Source organism: Pyrgilauda ruficollis, unplaced genomic scaffold, assembly GCF_017590135.1.
Source record: "Pyrgilauda ruficollis isolate IOZ18807 unplaced genomic scaffold, ASM1759013v1 scaffold94, whole genome shotgun sequence".
Lineage (NCBI taxonomy): Eukaryota > Metazoa > Chordata > Aves > Passeriformes > Passeridae > Pyrgilauda > Pyrgilauda ruficollis.
This window is the reverse complement of record NW_024531488.1, coordinates 344,836-366,075: the sequence shown is the minus strand read 5'-3', so window position 1 is coordinate 366,075 and position 21,240 is coordinate 344,836. Positions and strand designations below refer to the sequence as shown.

General features: G+C 39.1%; 1 protein-coding gene across 1 annotated transcript in view; it reads left to right on the top strand.

Annotated features, from left to right (window-relative positions):
- Window positions 1-17,859, top strand: part of TRPM6 (transient receptor potential cation channel subfamily M member 6) — a 78,948-nt gene extending 61,089 nt beyond the window's left edge. Inside the window, exons 34-40 of the mRNA XM_041489481.1 lie at window positions 6,718-6,783; window positions 9,016-9,302; window positions 9,558-9,640; window positions 10,150-10,355; window positions 12,307-12,358; window positions 16,729-16,835; window positions 17,738-17,859. Of these exons, the coding sequence (XP_041345415.1) occupies window positions 6,718-6,783; window positions 9,016-9,302; window positions 9,558-9,640; window positions 10,150-10,355; window positions 12,307-12,358; window positions 16,729-16,835; window positions 17,738-17,859 (923 nt within the window). The remainder of the gene's footprint in view (window positions 1-6,717; window positions 6,784-9,015; window positions 9,303-9,557; window positions 9,641-10,149; window positions 10,356-12,306; window positions 12,359-16,728; window positions 16,836-17,737) is intronic.
- The last annotated feature ends 3,381 nt before the right edge of the window (window positions 17,860-21,240 follow it).

Sequence of the window (21,240 nt, the reverse complement as noted above, 5' to 3'; positions counted from 1 at the left end):
GCAGCTGTCTGTTCAGCCTGGAGAAGAGGAGGCTGAGGGGAGACCTCACTGCTGTCTTCACCATCCTCATGACGGGAAGCAGAGCGGCAGGTACTGATCTCTTCACTCTTGTGACCAGAGACAGGACTCAATGAACTGGCATGAAGCTGAGTCAGAAGTTATTTAGTCAGGTTTGGGCTGGATCTCAGGAAAAGGTTTTTCACCTGGGGAGTGTTTGGGCACTGGAACAGGCTCCCCAGGGAAGCAGTCATAGCACCAAGCCTGACAGAGCTCACAAAGCATTTGGGCAACACTCTTAAGCACACAGTGTGACTCTCAGGCATAGGGCCAGGAGCTGGATTTGATGATCCTTATGCATCTACTTCTTGATGGATCCCTCAGCATATTCTATGAATCAGTGTTTCTGTAATAATTGTATCCAGCCTGTGAGCAGAACAGGGAAGGATTATTTTCCTTAGTCTTTCACTCCTTTTCCCATCTTGAGGCCTGTTACAACATTCTTGGAGGATTTTAAATTCCCTTTGGATATTAAGGAAATCATGCTTTTGTTGCTAAGTCTGCCAGGTCTCTTCAGTGCAGTCTTACACCCTGATTAGAAGAAGGGATTCTTAGGAGGGTCTTTCAGAGATCTACCCTGAGGGTGGACAGTCATGATTGGCCTGTAATGTGGGAGAAAATGGGCCAGTTTTTGAAGGATTATTCTGCTTCAATGGCTTGGAAGTTCACCCCTGAACAACTAAGGGACCCTGTAAAAGTGGCAGAATATTTGAAAGAAAAATGCTGTGGCAGCTCCAGAGAAATGTAAAGTTCTGCAATGTGCAGGGCCCTGGTTACTCTTTATCAGACACTCCTCCCAATACTAGACTGCACCCTCAGGGGGAAGAAGGGGAAAGCAGAACAACAGGCACTGTGGCCACTCAAACTGCAGCTGAACCACAGGAACAACCCATGCTAGAACCAGTTGCTCCTATACAGAAGAAGAAATTCAAGCCCAAAAAAGTTTGCATACTGAAGAGGAAGCAGGGTCCTCAGAATGGGAAGGAGCATCAGAGAAAATCAACCCCTAGGTGAGCTGCAAGGTGTGTGAAAAATTTTCAGCCACCAGTCAGGAGAGTCCCTGCTGACCTGCTGCTCTGATGTTGGGATAACACAGCCATATATATATATATGAAACTATATGGTCGTGCAGCCAATCAGCTGGGGTCCCTGTCCCAGGATGTGGGCATTGACAAAGGGACTGAGAATAGAACGGCAACTCTCAGAGGCAACTCCTGTCAAGTGTGAAGGAATGGTGACTACCTAGCTCTGGCAACACGAAGAACATCTTTTTTTCCTCCCTACTGGCCTACACATTGGCTGTGGAAAGGTCTCTCTGCAGGGGCTCCCTGCCACTGAAGGGGTTAACAGTTCCTTGCATTTTTTTGTCATCTGTGAATTTGCCTGGTAGCCCATCAAGTAAGCTAAAGAGGAATTTTTCCATGCCTTACCGGTATGGACCAGAGTCTCTGATATTGGGAGCAAGTACCCCCATACCAAGAGAAGGTACACACCATGAGGCAACCTGGTTTTTTGGTGTGTGTGACCATGAAGAGGGCATGAGGAAGTGGGATGCCCTAGCAGCAGAGTTGAAAGGAAGAACAACCACCAAATGTCACTCTGGTTTCCAATAAGCAAGTCCTCAGACAGAATAGGAGGGCTGGTGTTAGTTTGAATTCTCTTGAAAGGACCTTAATCTTGTATTTACAAGAAGTGAACAGTTCTCTGACCAGAATTAGAGTGTCCTTCCTCCAGCCAGGTCCTTCGTTGTCCAAGGGAAAGGGACAATCCGATCTATTGGACTGTGTGGATCTCATGGCCTGGCTCATCAGACTCACAAGAGTATTGGGCTTTAGTTGACCCCAGAGCACAGTGTACCCTGATGCCATCAAGATATGCAGGGGCAGAATTCATCTCTGTTTCTGGGGTGACAGGGGGATCCCAACACGTGACTGTACTGGAAGCTAAAGTGACCCTGACTGGGAATGATTTGCAAACACACCCCACTGTGACTGGCCCAGAGGCCCTGTGCTTCCTTGGCAGAGATTGCCTCAGGAGAGGGTATTTCAAAGACCCAAAAATTAGGCTTTTGGGAGAGCTGTAGAGGCAGAGGAAGTTAGGCCACCGAACACCTTGCCTGGTCTCTCAGAGGACCCCTCTGCTATGAGGTAGCTGAGGATTGAAGAAGAACAGGTACTGATAGCTACCACAATAGTGCAGTATCAATAACACCACACCAACTGGGACTCTGTGCGCCCCCATCCATGAGGTGATTCTTGAACTGGAGAGTCAGGGAGTGGCCAGCAAAACTGTGTCACTCTTTTATGACCCTATGTGCCACTGTGTAAGTCCAGTGGACAGTGGAGACTGACAGTGGACTATTATGGCCTGAAGAAAGTCACATCACCACTGAGCGCTGCTGTGCCAGACATGCTGGGACTTCAGTATGGAGTCCAAGGCAGCAGCACCATCAATATTGCAAATGTGTTTTTCTCTATTCCTTTAGCAGCAAAGTGCAGGTCACAGTTTGCTTTCACTTGGAGGGATGTCCAGTACACCTGGAACCAGCTGCCCAAGAGCTGGAAATACAGCCACAGTATTTGCATTGGACTGATCCAGACTGCTCTGGAAAAGGGAGAGACTCCAGAACATTTGCAATACATCATTTGCAATGGCATCAACTTGTGAGACAACACAGCAGAGAAAGCTTTTGAGAAAGGGGAGAAGATAATTCACATCATCCTGAATGCCAGTCCTGCCATAAGTCAAAGTAAGGTTTAGAGACCTGTGCCAGAAACTCAGTTTTTAGAAGTAAAATGGCAGGATGGACATTGTCAGATTTCAATGGACATAGTCATCAAAATAGCAACTATGTCCTCACCAACCAGCAGCAAGGACACACAGGCTGTCCTACATACTGCAAGTTTTTGGTGAATGCATAGTCCAGATTAGAGTCAGATTGTGAGTTCTCTCTATCTTGTGATTCAGAAGAAGAATGATTTCAAATGGGATCCTGAACAACAACTTTCAAACAAATTAAATAGGAGATTAATTTGCAGCAGTAGCCCCTGGGCCAGTTAGGACTGGACAAGATGTGAAAACTGCTCTGCAGATGGGGAGAATGGTCCTTCCTGGAGTCTCTGACAAAACGTACCCATGGAGGCTTAAAGACGATCCCTGTGGTTCTGGAGTCAAGAATACAAAGGACTTAAGGCCTGCCACACTCCAACTGAAACTCCCTGGCAGCTTATGAAGGGGTTTGAGCTACTTCAGAACTGATGGACACCAAAGCACAGCTTCTCCTGGCACCCTGACTGCCAGTGCTGGGCTGGATGTGCAAAGGGAAAATCCCTGCCACACATCATGGCACTGACAACACATGGAGTAAGTGCATCACTCAGATCACAGAAAAGCTTCAACAGGAAATCCCAAGCACCCAGGAATCTTGGAAGTCATCACAAACTGGCTCAAAGATGAAAATTTTGGAATGTCATTGGAAGCAGAGGAGGGAAAGGTGACTTGTGCTGAGGAGGTCCCAGCATTTAATCTGTTACGAGAGAAAATGATATGGTCTCTTCACTGATGTTTCCTGCTGTATTGAATGGTGCTGTCATCAAAAATGGGAAGCTGCAGTATGGAGTCCTACACGGCAAGTCACAGAAGCTATGGAGGGACAAGGTGCATCAAGTCAGGTCGCAGAGCTGAAAGCCATCCAGCTGGCTTTAGATATTGCTGAATGAGAGAAATGGCCAGCGCTGCACCTCTGCACTGACTTCTGGATGACAGTAAATGCACTGCAGAGGTGGCTGCACCAATGGAAAAAGATAAATAGGCAGTGCAGAGGTAAACCCATGTGGGCTGCTGAGCTCTGGAAAGACACCATTGACTATGCAGAGAAGCTGCTGTAAGAGCACGTTGTTGTGTAGATGCACACATCCCCAGGGGTTGGGCTGCTGAAGAGCATCACAGCAATGGACAGGTGGATTGGGCTGCCAAGATTATAGTGTCTTGGGTGGACCTGGACTGGCAGCATAAGGGTGAAATATTTCTGACTCATTGGGCCTGTGACACCCCAGGTCATCAGGGAAGAGATGCAGCAATACAGATGAGTTTGTGAGTGGGGGGTGGACTTAACCATGGACACTATTAACCATGGACATTATTTATACCTGTGAAATGTGCTGAAATAAAAAGAGGGTAAAGCCCCTGTGGTATGGGGGATGATGGTTAAAATATAAATATGGAGAGGCCTGGCAGATTGATTGTATTGCAAATGTACCAAGGCAAGCTCTATGTACATACAATGGAAAAAACACTGGATGGCGGAGATGCACCCTGTGCCTCACCCCACTGCCCAGAACACTGTCTTGGCACCCCAGAAAGAGGTCAGTCAGACAATAGGACCCATTTCAAAAATAGCTTCATAGAACCCTTGGTCAGAGAGTGCAGTATCAAAGTGGGTATCATGTTCCCTGTCATGTACCAGCCTCTAGGAATGTTGAACAATAAAATGGATTGCTAAAAAACACATTGTTGGGACCTTCAAATATTAGGATCTACATTTAGCAAAAAACACCTGGTTAGTTAACACTAGAGGCTTCACCAATCAAGCTCAATCAAAAGCTTCACGTACTGTACAAGGGGATAAAGCCTCTCTGGTGCATATAAGTAATATGTTCAGGAAGTCAGTTTGGATTAGTCCTGTCTCAAGCAAAGGCAAACTCACCCATGGGACTGATTTTGCTCAATGACCTGATTGCTCTTTGGAGAAATGCAGATGGATGGGGAAACACAATGTGTACCTGAAGAGGATTTGATTTTCGAGTGAGAACAGTCTGTAGTGTTGAGCTGTTTGTATTGTTGGTTTCTAAATGACACTGGCACTGTGTGCCATAACTGCTATAACAGTGAGTATGGACTGCTTCAGACACACGGCTCATGAGCTTGTGATGCAGCTTGCATCCACCTGGCAGCACCCCAGCCCTCCTGCCCTGGAAGACATCTGGGACAGAGAACCCACATGGACTCAATGAACTCTACAGATATCTTGGAGGGATGGCTATTGATGATGGACATGATAGCAGTGCTTATGTACATATACATCTCTATCTATGAATATAGTTGGAAGGTGTATGACTTGGTCATGAAGGACATGGTACAGAGGAAGGGTGTATCTGACTTCTTTTTGGCAAGTGCATGGAGTTCTGTGGAATCCTATTATTTGTCTCAACTAGGGAAAAGGTATAGGTGATTAGCTAATCTGTCTTGAATTATCTTGACAAAAAATTGGGCACTTTTGGTTATCTTGAGTGCTTTCTGACTTTTAGCTAACCATAATCATATGAAAATAGAACTGAAGTCCTTTCTACAGTGTCAGTCTGCCACAACTCTTTAATTCTACAGGGACTAAAATAGTTCCATTATTTGTTCCCCAAGACTGTAGAAGACTTCCTTCTCCAGTTTGCTTTGTCAGAGCATTGAATCAAACAAGAGTAATTTGCCTGGGTTGAAAAATGGAGCGCCAACCTTATTTAATGGCTTCTGCGTATCAAGAAGTACCTTACTAAAGCAGCTCGCCTCCTGCATTTCCTTCCAGTTGTTTTGGGTTTGGTTTTGGTTGGTTTGTTAGTTGGTTGGGTTTAAAAACCTGTTTCTTTGTCACCAGTTAGCTCTCACTCATCTCCACTGAAAGCTCTCTCTTTTAGAATGCACATCTGCAGAGTCTTGCAGATGTTTGCATCTAACCTGCCCCTGAATGGACAAATAGTGCAGCTGAGGCCTGAGGCAGTTGCATTTGGGTCGTTGAAGGATGTTTGATTTCTTAAAAGAGGAAAAGTGGAGAATTTATCTTAATTTCCTAGGGTATATTAACTTCTGAAATGTCTAAAGGAGAGCTGGACTGTCAGCTGTCACTATAAATTACACTGAAGTTAATCCTGTAGATGAGACTGAAGCCTGTTGAAGCCTGTGTGAGAGTAATGACTGAATTTGGCATCTGCGTTATTATTCCAGATGCAAATCTTTAATGCTAGCTGAGTTTCTGGTATCTTTCTGTCCTGTTTCTGACTAGGACAGGTTCAATTACTTGCAGAAGCCAACCAGGGGCCTGGCTAGGACCCAGAGGTGTTCTCTACCATGTCAGGTGATTGTCAAGGCTTGGGGAGAAGGGACTCTCTTCTGGGGAGGAGGGGATCTCTTTCTGGATCAAGGTATGCTGTCTTGTCTATTGTCAGAGGTATTCCCTGTGAATTGTTAATTTTTTGTGCCCCTTGTCATCAGTTTGTTGTTGCTGTTCATTTCCTTATCTTGCTGCTCTTTCCAGCAAACTGTTCGTATCTCAACCCATGATCTTTACCTTTTGTGCCTCCAGTTCTTCTTTCCAGCCCCAGCAGAGGGAAGGACAGGGGGAGGAGGAGGAGGAGGAGGAGGAGTGGGAGAATGGTGCACGGTTTGACATGTTTCATTGGGAACACCAAACTGGGGAATATCATTCCTGAAACACAGCAGTGTGCAAAGGGGAGTTGCTGTCTGAGTAAAACAAGGGGTGATCAGATATTTACACAGTATCACACTGCTGCGTCCTCCTTGGCTTTATACACTACAGTAAGGAGCAGTCAAGTGTTTTTGAAACTTAGCCAGGTTCTTTATTCAATCTAGCAATGAAATCTTTGTTCTTTGCAGCTGTCGAAAGAAACAACTTAATGAGACTTGCTCAGACCATACCATTTACACCAGTCCAGCTCTTTGGTGAGTACCGACTTCTTGCTTATGCTTTGCTTTATAAATAGTTGGTGCATTATCCTTTAAAAATTGTGTTTGAGAAATTGTGTTGGATTTATTTCAACAGTTCTTATTTTCTGAAAGAGACAAAACAAGATAGAATTGTAGTTGTGCAGTAGTTTAGGGACTTTTGGAGGCCACCTTGTCCAACTCCTTCCATGGTCAATTCAGATCAGATTGCTGAGGCACTGTCAAGTTGCATTTTGATTATGTCTATAAATTGTGACTCCTCATTTTCACTGGGCAGCCTCTTCCATTGTTTGATTGACCTAATAATGAATCCAGGGTTTCTGTCTGTATTTATTGGGGTTTCCCTTGCTGTAGCTTGTATCTGTTAGTATTCACGTAACTGCTGTCAACCTCAGAGATACATCTAACTCCATCTTTTATGTATCCATCCATAGGATAGCTGAAGACAGCCAGACGTTTCCCCTTAACCTTGATAACTTCATTTTTTCTATTTCTCTCTCACACACAGTGACACAAACACACATACAGATGTAAATCTATGTATGGGATATGCCATCAAGAAGAAAACCAGGCAGTGATTTAAAGAGCATTATCCTTTTATCTGGCACAGAAAACTTTTAATGTCTTTAGTGTCAAGGAAAAATCTTTGCTGTAACTGAAGAATGGTAAAGCATAATCCGTAAATTTTTGGGAAGAGTTCTGAAAGTAGTGTGCAGGATTGGCTTACGGCAGCAGAAGGTCTGCCTCTAGACTCTTGCTGTCTAGGTGCTGCCTTCTCAATAGGCAGAATATTTTGTCTCACAGCAACTAACTGCTGATACTTGCAGTATCATAGGACTTCTTGGGACCAGATTGCTGTATATAATTAATATAGCCATGGTGATATTGAACATTCTAATCTTTGAAGCTCCTAGGAGAGCTTTCTGGGTATTAAACTATCAAAAGATAATAAAGACTTAATGTAAGATTAAAAAATGTGTCTAGTTATACTATCTTGATTCAAATGTATGTCTTTTAAGTGTATGTATTTTAAAATAAAGCAACTGACTTTTCCAGTTGCTTTATTTTAAATTAAAACGTGCATAAATTGCTGGATTCAACAGCATCTGCATTTGTGCTAATTGGTGAAAGGCAAGCTCAAGAGTGGGGAGGAAATCTACTAGTCACCACAATTTTCCAGGGGGAAAGAGAGTGCAACTGAGTTAAAGCTCACTAGGTTCTGCTTGCAGAAAAAAACGTTACTAGCAGGAACAGAACACCCCAAACATTTCATCATTGCATATAACTTTGGAATTTCTAGAAAAAACCCTCAAAATATTAGTTTAAAATACCAAAACCGTAAGCCTCATAATAATTTGCTTAACTTGTTCTCCTGGAAATGTCTTTTTCAATCTAATTTCCCTGATTCATCACATCATGGCCAAGTAACAATTTTTGAAACAAATTCAGCTCTCTGCAGCAAAAGGTGGCACTCTCAACTACCTTCAATATTGTATCAACTACAAAATTAAAGCCCTTTAACTCAATAACTCAATAACTATTACTTTAACTCAATAACTATTACAAACTCTTTGCCTTGTTGTTATGATTTTCCCCCTATATTTATTTAAAACTATTATTTTAAACTATTATTTAAACTGTTCTTAAACTAAGATTTGAATTCAGGTGTTCTGCTCCTGCAGGTTTCTTTGGCTGTTTATTGCTTTTTGGGGTTTACTTTGTGAAACATAGAGTTAAAAGAAAAATTCAGGAAGCGTTCCACAGATATGATTAACTTAAAAGTCTTACTAAAAATTCCCCTTCCGCATAAGTGCATAAAGAGAGGGAATTACACATGGGATATTTAGAATTCATACACTGGAGATAAAAATTGTGACCCTTTAAAAATATGTTCTTTTAAATGACTGCTGTAGACTAGAGTATCAGTGAGCTCTTTGTGTGGAAGAATCTAGGAGGTCTTGAATTTATCTTTGTTTAGAGGCTTAATACAAGCTGTTTGGACCACCTATTATCATAGTAGAAGAATTAATGTGTAGAAGAATAAATAATGTAAGTTTGGGCTGGGGAAGTTTTCAGACAGATGAAAAGTTATGATAAAAGGCTCCCTTTTTAAAGAAGTGTGGCTTAGAAAGGTGCGTAAAGAGCTATGTTATTTAAAGACATGAAATGAAAATGCTGTTCTCTCCTGTTTCTGCCAATGACTTTTGCTAACAAAACTTTTTGTTTAAGCTGGAGAGGAAGTGACAGTCTATCAGCTAGAAGAGAGTTCACCTATGAATCTTGATAAAAGCATGTCTTCCTGGTCCCAGTGTGGCACAACTGCAATGATCCAAGTCCTGTCACGGGAGGAGATGGATGGGGGTCTGCGGAGGGCCATGAAGGTCATTTGTACTTGGTCTGAGAGCAATGTATTAAAGCTGGGACAAGTATTTATTGTGAAGTCTTTCCTGCCAGAGGTGGTTCAAGCTTGGCAAAAGATCTTTCACCATGGCACAGTATTACATCTCTGTCTGAGGGTGAGTTCAGACCTGAAGGAACAACACATCAGGACTAGCCTGATGTTAGTCTGCTTACTTGTTAATGTCTTCAACAAGGTTGTCATGTGTTTTGATGTTATCTTTTGGAAAGAAAAAAGGTTTTGAGGAAGTTGTATCTCCCATTTGTAAAAAATAGATAAGCAGGGTACATATGTGTGATTAGTTTTTTTGAAAAATTCATGACACCTTTCTTCATGAAAATGAAGTGGTGTTTATAACATTGCCTTTTTTCAGGAGATTCAACAGCAAAGGGTTGCCCAGAAGTTAATCTATACCTTCAACCAAGTGAAGCCTCATACTATTCCCTATACTCCAAGGTAAATTCAATGCCTTTAGGTACTAGGTGAAAGAGGTTTCTCTTTTCAGCCTCCTTTACCGTTGTGGGTTGCAATGATAATGCAGTGGTAATGATAATGTCTAAGGATAGCTAATGCATTTTTAAGAGGAAAGATAGGCAGCTTTGAAGTTTGTCTTTATAGTTACATGTAGTGGAAAAATAAACATTCTGTTCCCTAGACTTAAGCCTTTTACATAATTAAATAAATTAATTTGATGCAGCTCATTTACAGTGCACTAGGGTAAGTCAGGTTATGTTGTTTGTTCATAAACTACACCTTCTGATCAGATGCATTTTTTTGAGACTTGTCAGACCAAGAAAGTCTTTGTTCTCTCTATTATTTATACCTACCTACTGTTGTTGAAAATGCTCCAGCCAAAGAAGACATGTCCTCCTTTTTGGTATGCTTGCTCTGCATCTTGATGGCTGCTGACTGTGAGGATGCTCATGACCTTGCCAGCTGCTGACAGACAGTATTTACATCTACAGGTTCCTGGAAGTTTTCCTCATCTACTGCCATTCAGCAAAGCAGTGGTTGACCATCGAGAAGTACATGACTGGTGAATTTCGGAAATACAACAACAACAACGGAGATGAGATTACTCCCATCAGCTTGCTGGAAGAGCTGATGCTGGCCTTCTCTCACTGGACCTACGTCTACACCTGTGGGGAGCTCCTGGTCCTGGACATGCAAGGTGACTGCTAGCGCAGGATTTCTATTTGAAACCAGATGAAAAGTAATTACCTCAAAAGAGAATTTAGTACTGAGGGCCAAATTCTCACTTAGATGAGAAAATGCAAAGCTCAAAAAACCTCTGGATATCTGCTGGGTGATGCCAATAAATGAGAATCCACAGAAACAGTCTAAGTTAATGTAGGTGTAATGGGAAAATAATATTGCTTCAAATGCCTCCAGGCTATAAAACTGAAAGAGCAGCTAGATAAACTGCAGGAACATTTAATCAAGCTCCAAAAAATCCACTCCACAGTTAAGGTATTTTTATTTTTCATAAGATGTATAAATAATACAGAGATCCTGTATATGCACACAATGTGTATGTCAATCTGTCAAAAATATGTGAACTATCTTCATTTTTTTATTTTTCATATTAATAAATCTGTATGCAGTTTAAATAAGCTGTAAACCTGAATGCTATTCACAAAGTCTAGTGACTCCTTCAAAGAGCATACTATACATATGTAAGTGGGAAGATAGCATTTTTTGAGGAGATGAAACAGTTGACAATGTTCAGATGAACATCACCATCAAACAGTACAAACACTATCACTTTTCATTTCTGTCAAGGGAAGAGTCTGGGTAGCCAGAGACTTAACATATTTATATTTTATGGCATCCAAAAGCTGTAAGTTGCAAAAAAGACATAGTTATTATGCAAAATAAGCTTATAATTCCATCCTTGCCTTGATTTGCTTTAGCTATGTATGAAAAAAAGAAACGATACGGAAAGAATAAGTGTGTCTCTGCCATAGCCTATGAGAATTTGTATGAAATTTGCTCAGGTTTATTACATAACTCTCACAATTCCATAGCAACAGTGTTGGCTCAAAAATGGAGAATATAAACATCTATGTAAATCTCAGTTTTCATCTTAAACAAACTGAGATCAGCTCTAGTTTTTGCATCATGTTTAATTCTCTAAATCTGGAACTGAAGAAAAGTGCAAGGGCTGCTCTTCTTGGAGTTCTACTAGGATGAATCTAGACAACAATTTACTATTTAATACCATGGCCATCTCCACATACACATATATATATACACATTTTGTCTAATTTACATCAACTGAAATGGCCTATATTGCAATCTAGGGGTATTTCAGCCACATTATGCTGTCTCCAGAATCTTTATTTTTGTTGCAAAACATAAATTTACCATGTTGAAATAAAAATAATTGCATACCACATGGTCATATGACCATAGATTTTTCATTAGTGTAAAAGCACAAAAAAGTGATTTTTGTCAGATTGTGTTTTCACTGAAGAGATTAAAGTATGCTACCTTTACGAAAACCAAAGAAAAGATGGTTTTCGTAAAGGTAGTATACTTTAATCTCTTTGGTGAAAACTGCAACATAGGTATCAGTATTCAGGTATCATAATGTAATTATTTCTTTAATATGCTTCCTTGGCCACCCAAATGGAGAAAAGAAAAACAGATGCAAATGTTTGCACATCATGAAACTGTGGCTTGTGTTTGTTACCTTGAAGAGAATGTGTGTCTGAAACATTGATATTGGTAAGATCCATATCTGATTAGTGCCTTTACTCCATGTAAAATGTGTCTGATCCATGCCTTTACTCCAAGTAAAGTAACAATGTTTTGGTTGGTCACATTTTAGTTACTTGAGCTTCAATATAACATTTATTGTACTTTCATACACTTTCAATCTACATATAAATTAACCTCAAAGCAGCTGAAGACAGAATGTAGTAACAACTGTAACTGTAAATGCCAGTACTTTACAAATTCTTATACTCATAGCATTTTCATTCTAGCTCATGAACACTTTAACTATGATGCTTTATGATGTAAGAAAATAAAAAGGTCAATTACATATTTTGTTAAGTGCCAGATTAAGAAATCATGACTACCTTCCTTGTAACACACACAATGTTTATTTGTTGTAGGTGTTGGGGAAAACCTTACAGATCCATCTGTGATTAAACCTGAAGATAAAAAGTAGGTTTCTTTCTCTTGAAATTATCATTAATTTCAGACGTTCTGCCAGCAGTCTTATATTTAGGATGGTTTTCTATATTTTGTGAGGGAGGTTTTAATTTTTTTTTTTACACATGGTGTTTGGGTTAAACGATAGTATGATGCCACTGGAGAGACTGCATCTTCTCCTGTGCTTTGGAGGACTCTGAGTGTCCCAGCTCTCACCATGTGGTAGAGGTATATGAAAGGTGGGAGAGTCTGCACTGCTGTGCTGGGAGCAATCTCTTTACGCAGCTGTATAAAGGATATGAATGTGGCAGTCCAGTTTCCCCTGACCTTTTCTAGGAGTATACAGGGCCACAAGGGCTTAAGAGGATGAAGAGAGACCCCTGGTTTTAACCTCTCCAACAGATTTTACTGCTGCACTTAAGCATGTAGCATGATTTCACAGACGTGATGTGAAGATGGTAAATCATGAGTGGAAACTTACAAAAACTGGATAGACTAGACATACAGAAATAACAGTATGCCTTCACAAATCAAATTTCAGAATCAGAGTCATGGCTGTTCTTCTGTTCTGTGACCTTGTGCTTCAATGGTATTTCCTGTAGTAAGAGCAGAAGCAGTGGTGTTGATGGCTGCTCTCCTACAGCTCTCCTACTCTTCCTAAACCCCACACCTCTCCAGATCTACCCTGACATCCCTGCCTCTCCCCTTTCTGGTGTTCATCTTGACTACCCCTTGTTCAACTAATGCCATTTGATTAAAGAGAATCCTCATGTTTGGAAGGTAGGAAGATACAAATGTAAATAGTCTAATTTAATAAAAAGGGCAACTAACTATAGAAATATCAGATGACTTGCCTACAACTCGGAAATCCAAGTTAATTTTGTAAGCAAGTTCTTAGTTCTGGGACCATAATCAGTATTTCAAAAAGATGAGTAATAAATTACTGTCTTAATGTTTAATTATGACTGTAGGTGTACTGTACATATAAAATTTATTTTGGAAACAACAAATACATGAGAACAATGATATGCTGAGCACTTCTCAATGACAAAGTCTTTGTCCTAAGCAGCCCATAGGATCATGACAGAAGCACACAGATAGATGAAGTTAGAGATGCAGAGAGATCAAACATGTAGTTGTTCTCAATATTTTAGCAAACACTTTTAAGGTACAGATGTATGAAATTCTGATTTGCTACTGTTCAAGTAGATTTTTTATATCAGCAGTCACATAAACAGTAACAGTTATTGCTGTAAACAGTGGAGAGGCATTGACCAAAATAGCTCACAAGACAAGTCAGCTTATCGTCTTTAAAATAAGGATAACACTTATCTACATTATTACAATAAAGTTTATTTTTGTCAGTGTTCTTCTCTATTGTTTTTGCTATTAAATAATTTAGTTTAATTGATTAATAAAATTTGATTATACAGATCTTATTTTTAGGACTTTTTGTTGTTTATCATCTGCAAAATAGTTAGTCCTAGTTAGAGAGCAAGTGTTGGTTAATTAATCAAACCCAACTTGATTTTCTTATATTCAGGGAAATTTTAGAACAGCAATTAGTGAAACTATATTGTTTGATTTAGGGGTCTAAAGGAATAAGGCAGTGAAACTGTGGTGTTTTCTGTAAGCAGATACCCAATTCTAAGAAATGCTTTCTAAAAGAGTAATAACTATTACAATGTGAAAGCACTGTCTTTGCTCTAACCTTCATTTCTTCACAGGAGAAACATTTCTGACAGAGGCAAGGTGTTTTTTAAGTTTTCTTTTGTAAGTAAGATACTTAGATAAGATCAAAACCTGCCTCAGAAGATGCTTTGAGTTCATGTTCTCTTGAAAATCTAGGATAAAATAGATGGCACCTGACTTATGGGGCTGATGGAAATTTTAGCTTTACTTATAGTTAAATCATTTATGTTTTGCTCTTTTAACTCCATCAGTTTATTGGCTCATGTCATTATCCTGTCATGTGTCATGTAAGTCTTTTATTTCATGCATCCCATATTGTGTTTTGGAGAGGTGTTTGCAATGGCAAAATGTGACCTCCAGGTCTGTGATAGTGCTTTATGTCTTGGTTTTATATCCAGATCAAGACAAATATAATAGATCTGTTTGGAAAGTATGCCTAATGTTGTGACAGCTCAGATCGTGAGCTGGTGCAAATCAGTGTAAGAGCTGGCCACGTGCACTGCAGAAAATGTAAGAAGTGATAAAATGGTACAGGTATGACATTCACAAGAAGATTTCCCTTAAAACAGATGTAATTGAGGCACAGCAGCAGGGTTTAACACAGTCCCTGCAGACTTCTGCCCTGCCCAAACACTGAGAAGAGCTGCCTCAAAAGAAATATTCTGGGTGCTTTTTGTAACATTTGCTACTTTGCAAGGCCAAAACAAAGTTAATGAGTAAAAGTAAAGTTTTCGGATCACATTCAGCAATAAGGAAAAGAGTGTTCTGAGTTTCAGACTGAAAAGAACTGATACATTTACAGAGCATCTGTTTCCAATTGTTTGATCTTATCACTGCCTGAAAGATTTTTCCTGTTTTTTTTTTTTTTTTTTTTTTTGTTGTGGTTTTTTTTTTTTGTTTTTTTTTTTTTTTTTTTTTTTTTCACTGCCTAAAAATTTTTTCTTTTTTTTTTTTTTTTTTTTTTTTTTTGTGGGTTTTTTTTTTTTTTTTTTTTTTTTTTTTTTTTTTTTTTGAAATTGAAATGTTTCTTTCTGGTGCTACCTATTGACAGCACACAGAGAAAAAAATCAGCAGTCTTCTCCTTCAATCTTTTTTTTTCATGTTAAACTACCTCCTAATCTTTACATGCTATGGTTTCTAGGCTGATGATAATTTCCAATTTATCCCCAGATTCCTTGAAATAGTTTTCCTGATTTAAATGTCTCATGAAACATCCAGACTGAGTAGACAGGAAGGGTTACTTCATATAGATTACAGAGAGTATACCTTTTTATCTCAAAACAGTGTGAGAAGAGATCATTCTTACTTGCTCCATGTTGCTTGCAGTAATGGTTAGATTAGAGGAAGTATCAGAGTGGTTGTGTGGCCTTGAAATTAGCAAAGTCTTCCTAATTTCCTATATATGCTCAAGCAAATACTTAGATACATTCTATTTCTATGGTATTTCATCAGATTCCAGAAAAGGATAGAAATGGCTATACTGCATCATGTTATTTAAATATGGCCCTTGATTGATAATTCACTTCTTCCCTTGTTTGATGTATTAATTTACATTATGATTAGATGGATGCTTCACAGGATCCAGGAGACACATATTCTCCAGGGTCTGCAAGAAAGTTACTAAATTTTGTATAGTAGTTTCAGCTAACCATTGCTTTCTCTTGTGTGAAAAGGAAGTTTCATGTTTGAACACTGCTTTCCTTAGAGAGAATATAGTTTTGTTAGTGTGAATTACTGGTAGATTTGATAGAATTAAAATATTTTTCTATAGCTTCTCAGAGCTGTAATTGATTTCAGATGTGGAAATACGCTGTTTCCACTCTGCATGTCATTAAAATAAAATACTAGCATTTGTAAAGTTTCTTTGGAAGTGTTTCTTGTGTGCTGTGTTCCATAGTGTCTAGACTGTCAAATTCTTGAGATTAAAAGTGCAGTTATACTGAAACACAGTATAGCTTTCAGATTACCTTAAGAAACTGTGGTAACTGTGTGGCACTTCTAATATGTGTGTGGATACAGGTGGTTTCTTTTTGTAATTGTGGCAGTTTCTTTCAGAATATGCAACATACTTCCACAAATGGATCCCCTAGTAGCACTGATGAATTGGTCAAAGAACTGGCACATGGAAATAAGCACAGGATGAAGACAATAAATTTTAAAACTTTGCTTGTCAGCAGCATACTGTGGGTTTTGAGGTTTAAATAATTTTTTTCATTTTTCTATGCTGCATGTTTTTGTGGCTAGGGTTCTGCTAGACTTTGCATTTCTGCTTTAATTAAAGAGAAAATGAGTCCTTGTTAGCTCTGTTTTGTTCTCACATGCCCACCATCAAAACTGGAACCAGACTACTTGCTTGGGAACAAGTGGTGGCTGCAGCAGAATCACACCAATTATGGCACATATCATCAAAATGTCACTGTGCCCAGACTTCCTTATTAGTAGGGGCTGATGGGTCTGTCCTGTCTGCCTTCAGAGAAAAAGAAAAGTAGTGTGGGATATATGTAGGCTAATATTTTACTGGAACTGTCAGTTTTCTTGTCTTATTTATATGAAATTTGTAATGTGTATTAACCTTTGATTGTCTTGATAAAAAGGGCTAACTGATTAAAAAATTTAAAAATGGCATCACCTCCCTCTGCTATAATTGCTTCATTTTAGATTCACTGATTTTTAAAGAACATTTCTTTTAGGTCTGGGAAGATGGTATTTGGACCAGCAAACCTAGGAGAAGATGCAATAAGAAACTTCATTGCAAAGCATCGTTGTAATTCCTGCTGCAGAAAGTTGAAACTTCCTGGTATGCAAAGTAAAGATTAATTTTTAATCTATGTATAACTTTATAAGTGCAACAAAGTAAAGGCCTCAATGTGCTATAAAGACCAGAACTGAAATTCTCTTGAGCTGAAAGACTCTGGTAGGCCGAGTCTTCCTGTGCAAAGGCAGATAGGAGAATATTGCTCTTTTGCCTAATGTCCATGTAAGAGTGGGAGCTCATTGACTTGATGTTGGCATTCAGCATGAAAGTTTCTTCCCACTGAATTTTTTGCCTTTCTTTGCTAAATGGGAGCCCATTTTTCCAGGGTCATCACTACATCTAATATCTGCAATAATTTCTAGAATTAGAAAAGAAAGAGTAACAATAGAAAATTTACAATGCATTAGCTGGGGAAAACCTGGAGGTTTTCTGGGCTTGCTGCAGCCCCTACTTAGGCTAAGTTGGATTGTCTGTTGTTCACATTACATTTGGTCGAATGTGCTTGTGTGTGATGTGTGGCAAGTTTTAAAGACCGAAAGCCAAAATACATTGCTTTCTGTATGACTTTTCAGCCACTGATTTTTCTTCTGTAGAGGAAGCTCCTTCCCTTCATTGCCTCCATGGAGTAACAATTGCTATTTGATTCTGGAACAGAAACTGCATTGTTATTGGTTTGATTATCTTTGTCTGTGGCACCTGGGGATAATAGAGGGGAAAATCAGGTGAATGATTACAATCAGGGAAGATTCATTCATACGGACTCACACCACTGAGTTCCCCAGGGCTCTCAACCCCCTGGTTCTTATTTGCCTTGCGCCAGATTTTCTTCCTCCTAGAAACATGAAATAAACTGCCATGAGTTATTGGGTTGAACACTACTTGAGATGTTTGTGCTTTTCAAACATTTATTTGGCTGCATTATTGAATTTGTTTTCCTGCCATAGATTTGAGAAAAAGTAACTACACATTGGAAACTGCTGGTCCAGCCTTTGGAGCAGAAGTGGAAACAAGCACTGAAGAAGCTGATGATGCAAATGAGACTTCTGAGTGTGATACACAGCTGTGAAGCAGAAATCCCATGTGTTTGCATATTTCAAAACTTGTCCTTTATCACTGCCAAGGGTTTGTCCAAAATCACAAAATACAGGTGACAGAGTGCAGCATCTGTCTGCCCTAGCTAGACCCTATAGACAAGGAATGAAAAAAATTAGCTTTATTTACTCCTTTATTTACTTGCATGCTCTTGTGCAGCCTTTCTTGTACAGATTAACAAATCACCAGGAGCAGGTCACCCCTTACCTGGATGAACTCTCCCATCAGTGCCATTTTTGATAATGTGGGTCATGGTTCCAAGTTATACTTTCTTAGGAAGATGACTGTGACATGTTTATTTCCAAGTGGTAGTAATTTCTGTTTCTCTTTCTGCTCTTTAGTAAATAAATGCAATTTGCACGTGTATACAAATGCAAATAATTAATTTTCAGTCACAGCCCACTCAAGCCCATGCTCACTTTTCTGGACCGTAAAAGGCTCTTCAGGAAATTGCAGAAATACTACTTTCTCTTTATTATTGATTTTGATGCAGAGATAAACCAGGAATAAATAAACCAAGTAATGAAGTTTTGGTTTAAGCAGTAGAAGTTTTGGTTTAAACATAACAGACTGAAAAATTTTGTAGGAACTTTGTCTTCAATTCTTTTCACATACCAAGTGTTATGGTTTGAGGCTGGCACAATGCCAGTGTCCTTATGAAAATATACTTTTTTTAGTGGCTGCTGTGAGATGTGGTCAGAAACAGAGCAAAGCAGGCTCCAACTTAGGAATAAAGGAAAAAAACTTTATTAACTACAATATCTAAAAAGGAACAGACACAGAACTAAGAATTAAAACCCTCCAAATACATTTTCCGTCCTCTCCGCATTTCATCTACAGCATGAAATAACACTTTAGATTTCTATTCAGTCACCATCTCTTAGATAATCAACTTTCAGTTTATCACTACCTTTCAAATAATTAACTCTTAAGTTTATTAGGGAGAGAAGAGTTCCCTCTTGCACTATAGGTTTCCCTGAGAAACACAATTGAAACCTCTTGGGTTTCTATGTCACTCCTGGCACTGCCTGGAGAACATCTGCCCTCGTGACTTCTTCCCTCCATGTCCAGTGCTCTCACCACTGCACATGGACCAGGACTGCCTTTAGGGTTCCCCTATTAAGGATGCCCCACCCAGTTCCAAAAGCAGCAGTCTCTCACCTTCGGGACACCAGTCCCCCCCAAATTTACCCCCTGGGGCCGAGGGGCCTCGTGAACAGAGATCTTCCTCTCCACTGAAGACAGAGGGCATTCCACACCCTCCTCAGCCATCTCTGTTCACGCCACTGCTTCACTGCACTCTCTTGGCTCCAAGGCATTGCCTCTCCCTAAATGCAGTCTCTGCGTCACAGGAAAAAACATGGGTTTGTCTCTGGCTATACAAGAAAAGAGTTTAGCCCAAGGCCACTCCATCATCTCCTCCTACTTTTTCAGACATCTCTCACTTACACTAGCTTTCCTCACACTTGCCGATTTCCTCCGGCTTCATCTCTCTCTCTCTCTCCTCATTCAGACTCAGGAGGATCAGTATTTGTAAGGTTTCCATTATTCTAGAAAGGGGTTAAAGACAAGAAAAAGTTGCACAATAAAGTGGCAGATTATTGGACCCACAAACATTGATTTTTCTCATTTTGAGTTGAAGAAGTTGACTATTCTGTGGTATTTAATACAAACATCTTGAATATTATTTGACTTTTAGGACTTGCTTTTCTTTATAATATTTTAGCTTCTGAATGTTTTAAAGTTGCAACTGGAAGAAAGATTTTAGAAGTCAGAAAGGATAGTATGTTCCATTTGGTATTTAACTTGTTGTCAGTGTCAGGCTGAATGTAGGACTGTTGTCTAACAGTGGTGAAATTTATGTTAGGCAGCATCCACATTTGTTTCTGTTGATGTCCTCTGGTTACAGCTGAAGTTCAGAAAACAGAAAAATCAATCTGCGCAATATGATTTTTGTAAAGACTGAAAAGAAATATTTGTAACACAACTGGTGTTCTAATACAGGTTAAACCATTAAAACCAACTTTGTACTTTGGTGTTGAGTAAAAAAAAAACGATTGTTCAAATGTCAGTCATTAGAAAACTTTATACTTGAATTTATACTTGAATTTAAAAAAAATCATATTTACACTACAGCTGACAGTAAATTTTAAGGTGTAAGGGGGCTTTTTATTGTGATTTGTGATTTATTTGGTTTATATATTTCACAAGTGTTGATATATACACAGGATTTGGACGTTATGTGTCCCCAGTTTTTATATTGATAATTATATTGATGTTGAAGTTATCAGCATTGTAAACAGTTATTGTGGTAATCATCTACACAATGTTTAGCTCAGATGCTTTCAGTTTCTGAGAACATTTAGAAGAGGTTCCTATTGTTTTTTTTTTTCTTTTTAACATAATTTTATAGAACCACCCCATATTTTTTCCCCATCAGATTATACTTCTCATTTTGTAAAATATATAGTTTCCTTTGGTTCTTCTTTCTGGAAGCAAGCCAATATATCAGAAAACTTAGTTTTTCTGAGAAAGAGGTAGTTTGGTTACATCTCTGCAGGCTAAGGGTGAACTTTTGTCCATATGCCTGTAAGATAGTAATTCTGCTTCCTGTCGTTGTCATTTTAAAATCTGACTTTAGGGAGATATGAATACACATATACTTTAAAGAAAGATCTTTCTCTCAAGCATCTCTAACTATTTGTCTGCCTTTGAATTCAATTAAATGACACATACATATGTCTTGAAAGTCAAAGACAATGTAACTCCTGCCCTGATAGTGTTGTTTTCTTGAAATGTTGCCATAAATTTAGAACACATATACATTATGCACCTAAAATAAATTCTAGGCCAGGCTGGGCCTAAGCACTTTATATTTCTTACAAGTTTTGAAGGTATGCACAAATCATTCTTCAGATGACCTTTTCTTGGCAATGGTCGTATTGCCTGCAAGAGTGGGTGGCTCCTGCATTCATAGCAACATTTGTGAGAATTCTTATGATGTAGAGCTAGCTCAGTGTAGATTAATTCTTATTCCTTCTTGTCAGTATCTGTCAAGGTAAATACTACATTGCAGTATGATATTGGGGATCCTTGCAAGATACTAATCTCTGTTAAAATTAGTAGTTTATTTAATTTTATAGCTATTTAATTTTGTTCAGTGTGAAATATTAAGTGGATGAAGCAAGAAAAAGAGGCATTTCAAATTGTTCCACTGTATATTTTTATCCTTGCACTAATTTTTCCAAACGTGGAGACACTAAGTTGAAGTCCAGTAATTCTGCTGGCTGATAAATTCTGCCTCACCTTTCTTTTTGATTTTTTTGGGAGTGCTGATTCACATTTCATTAAACTG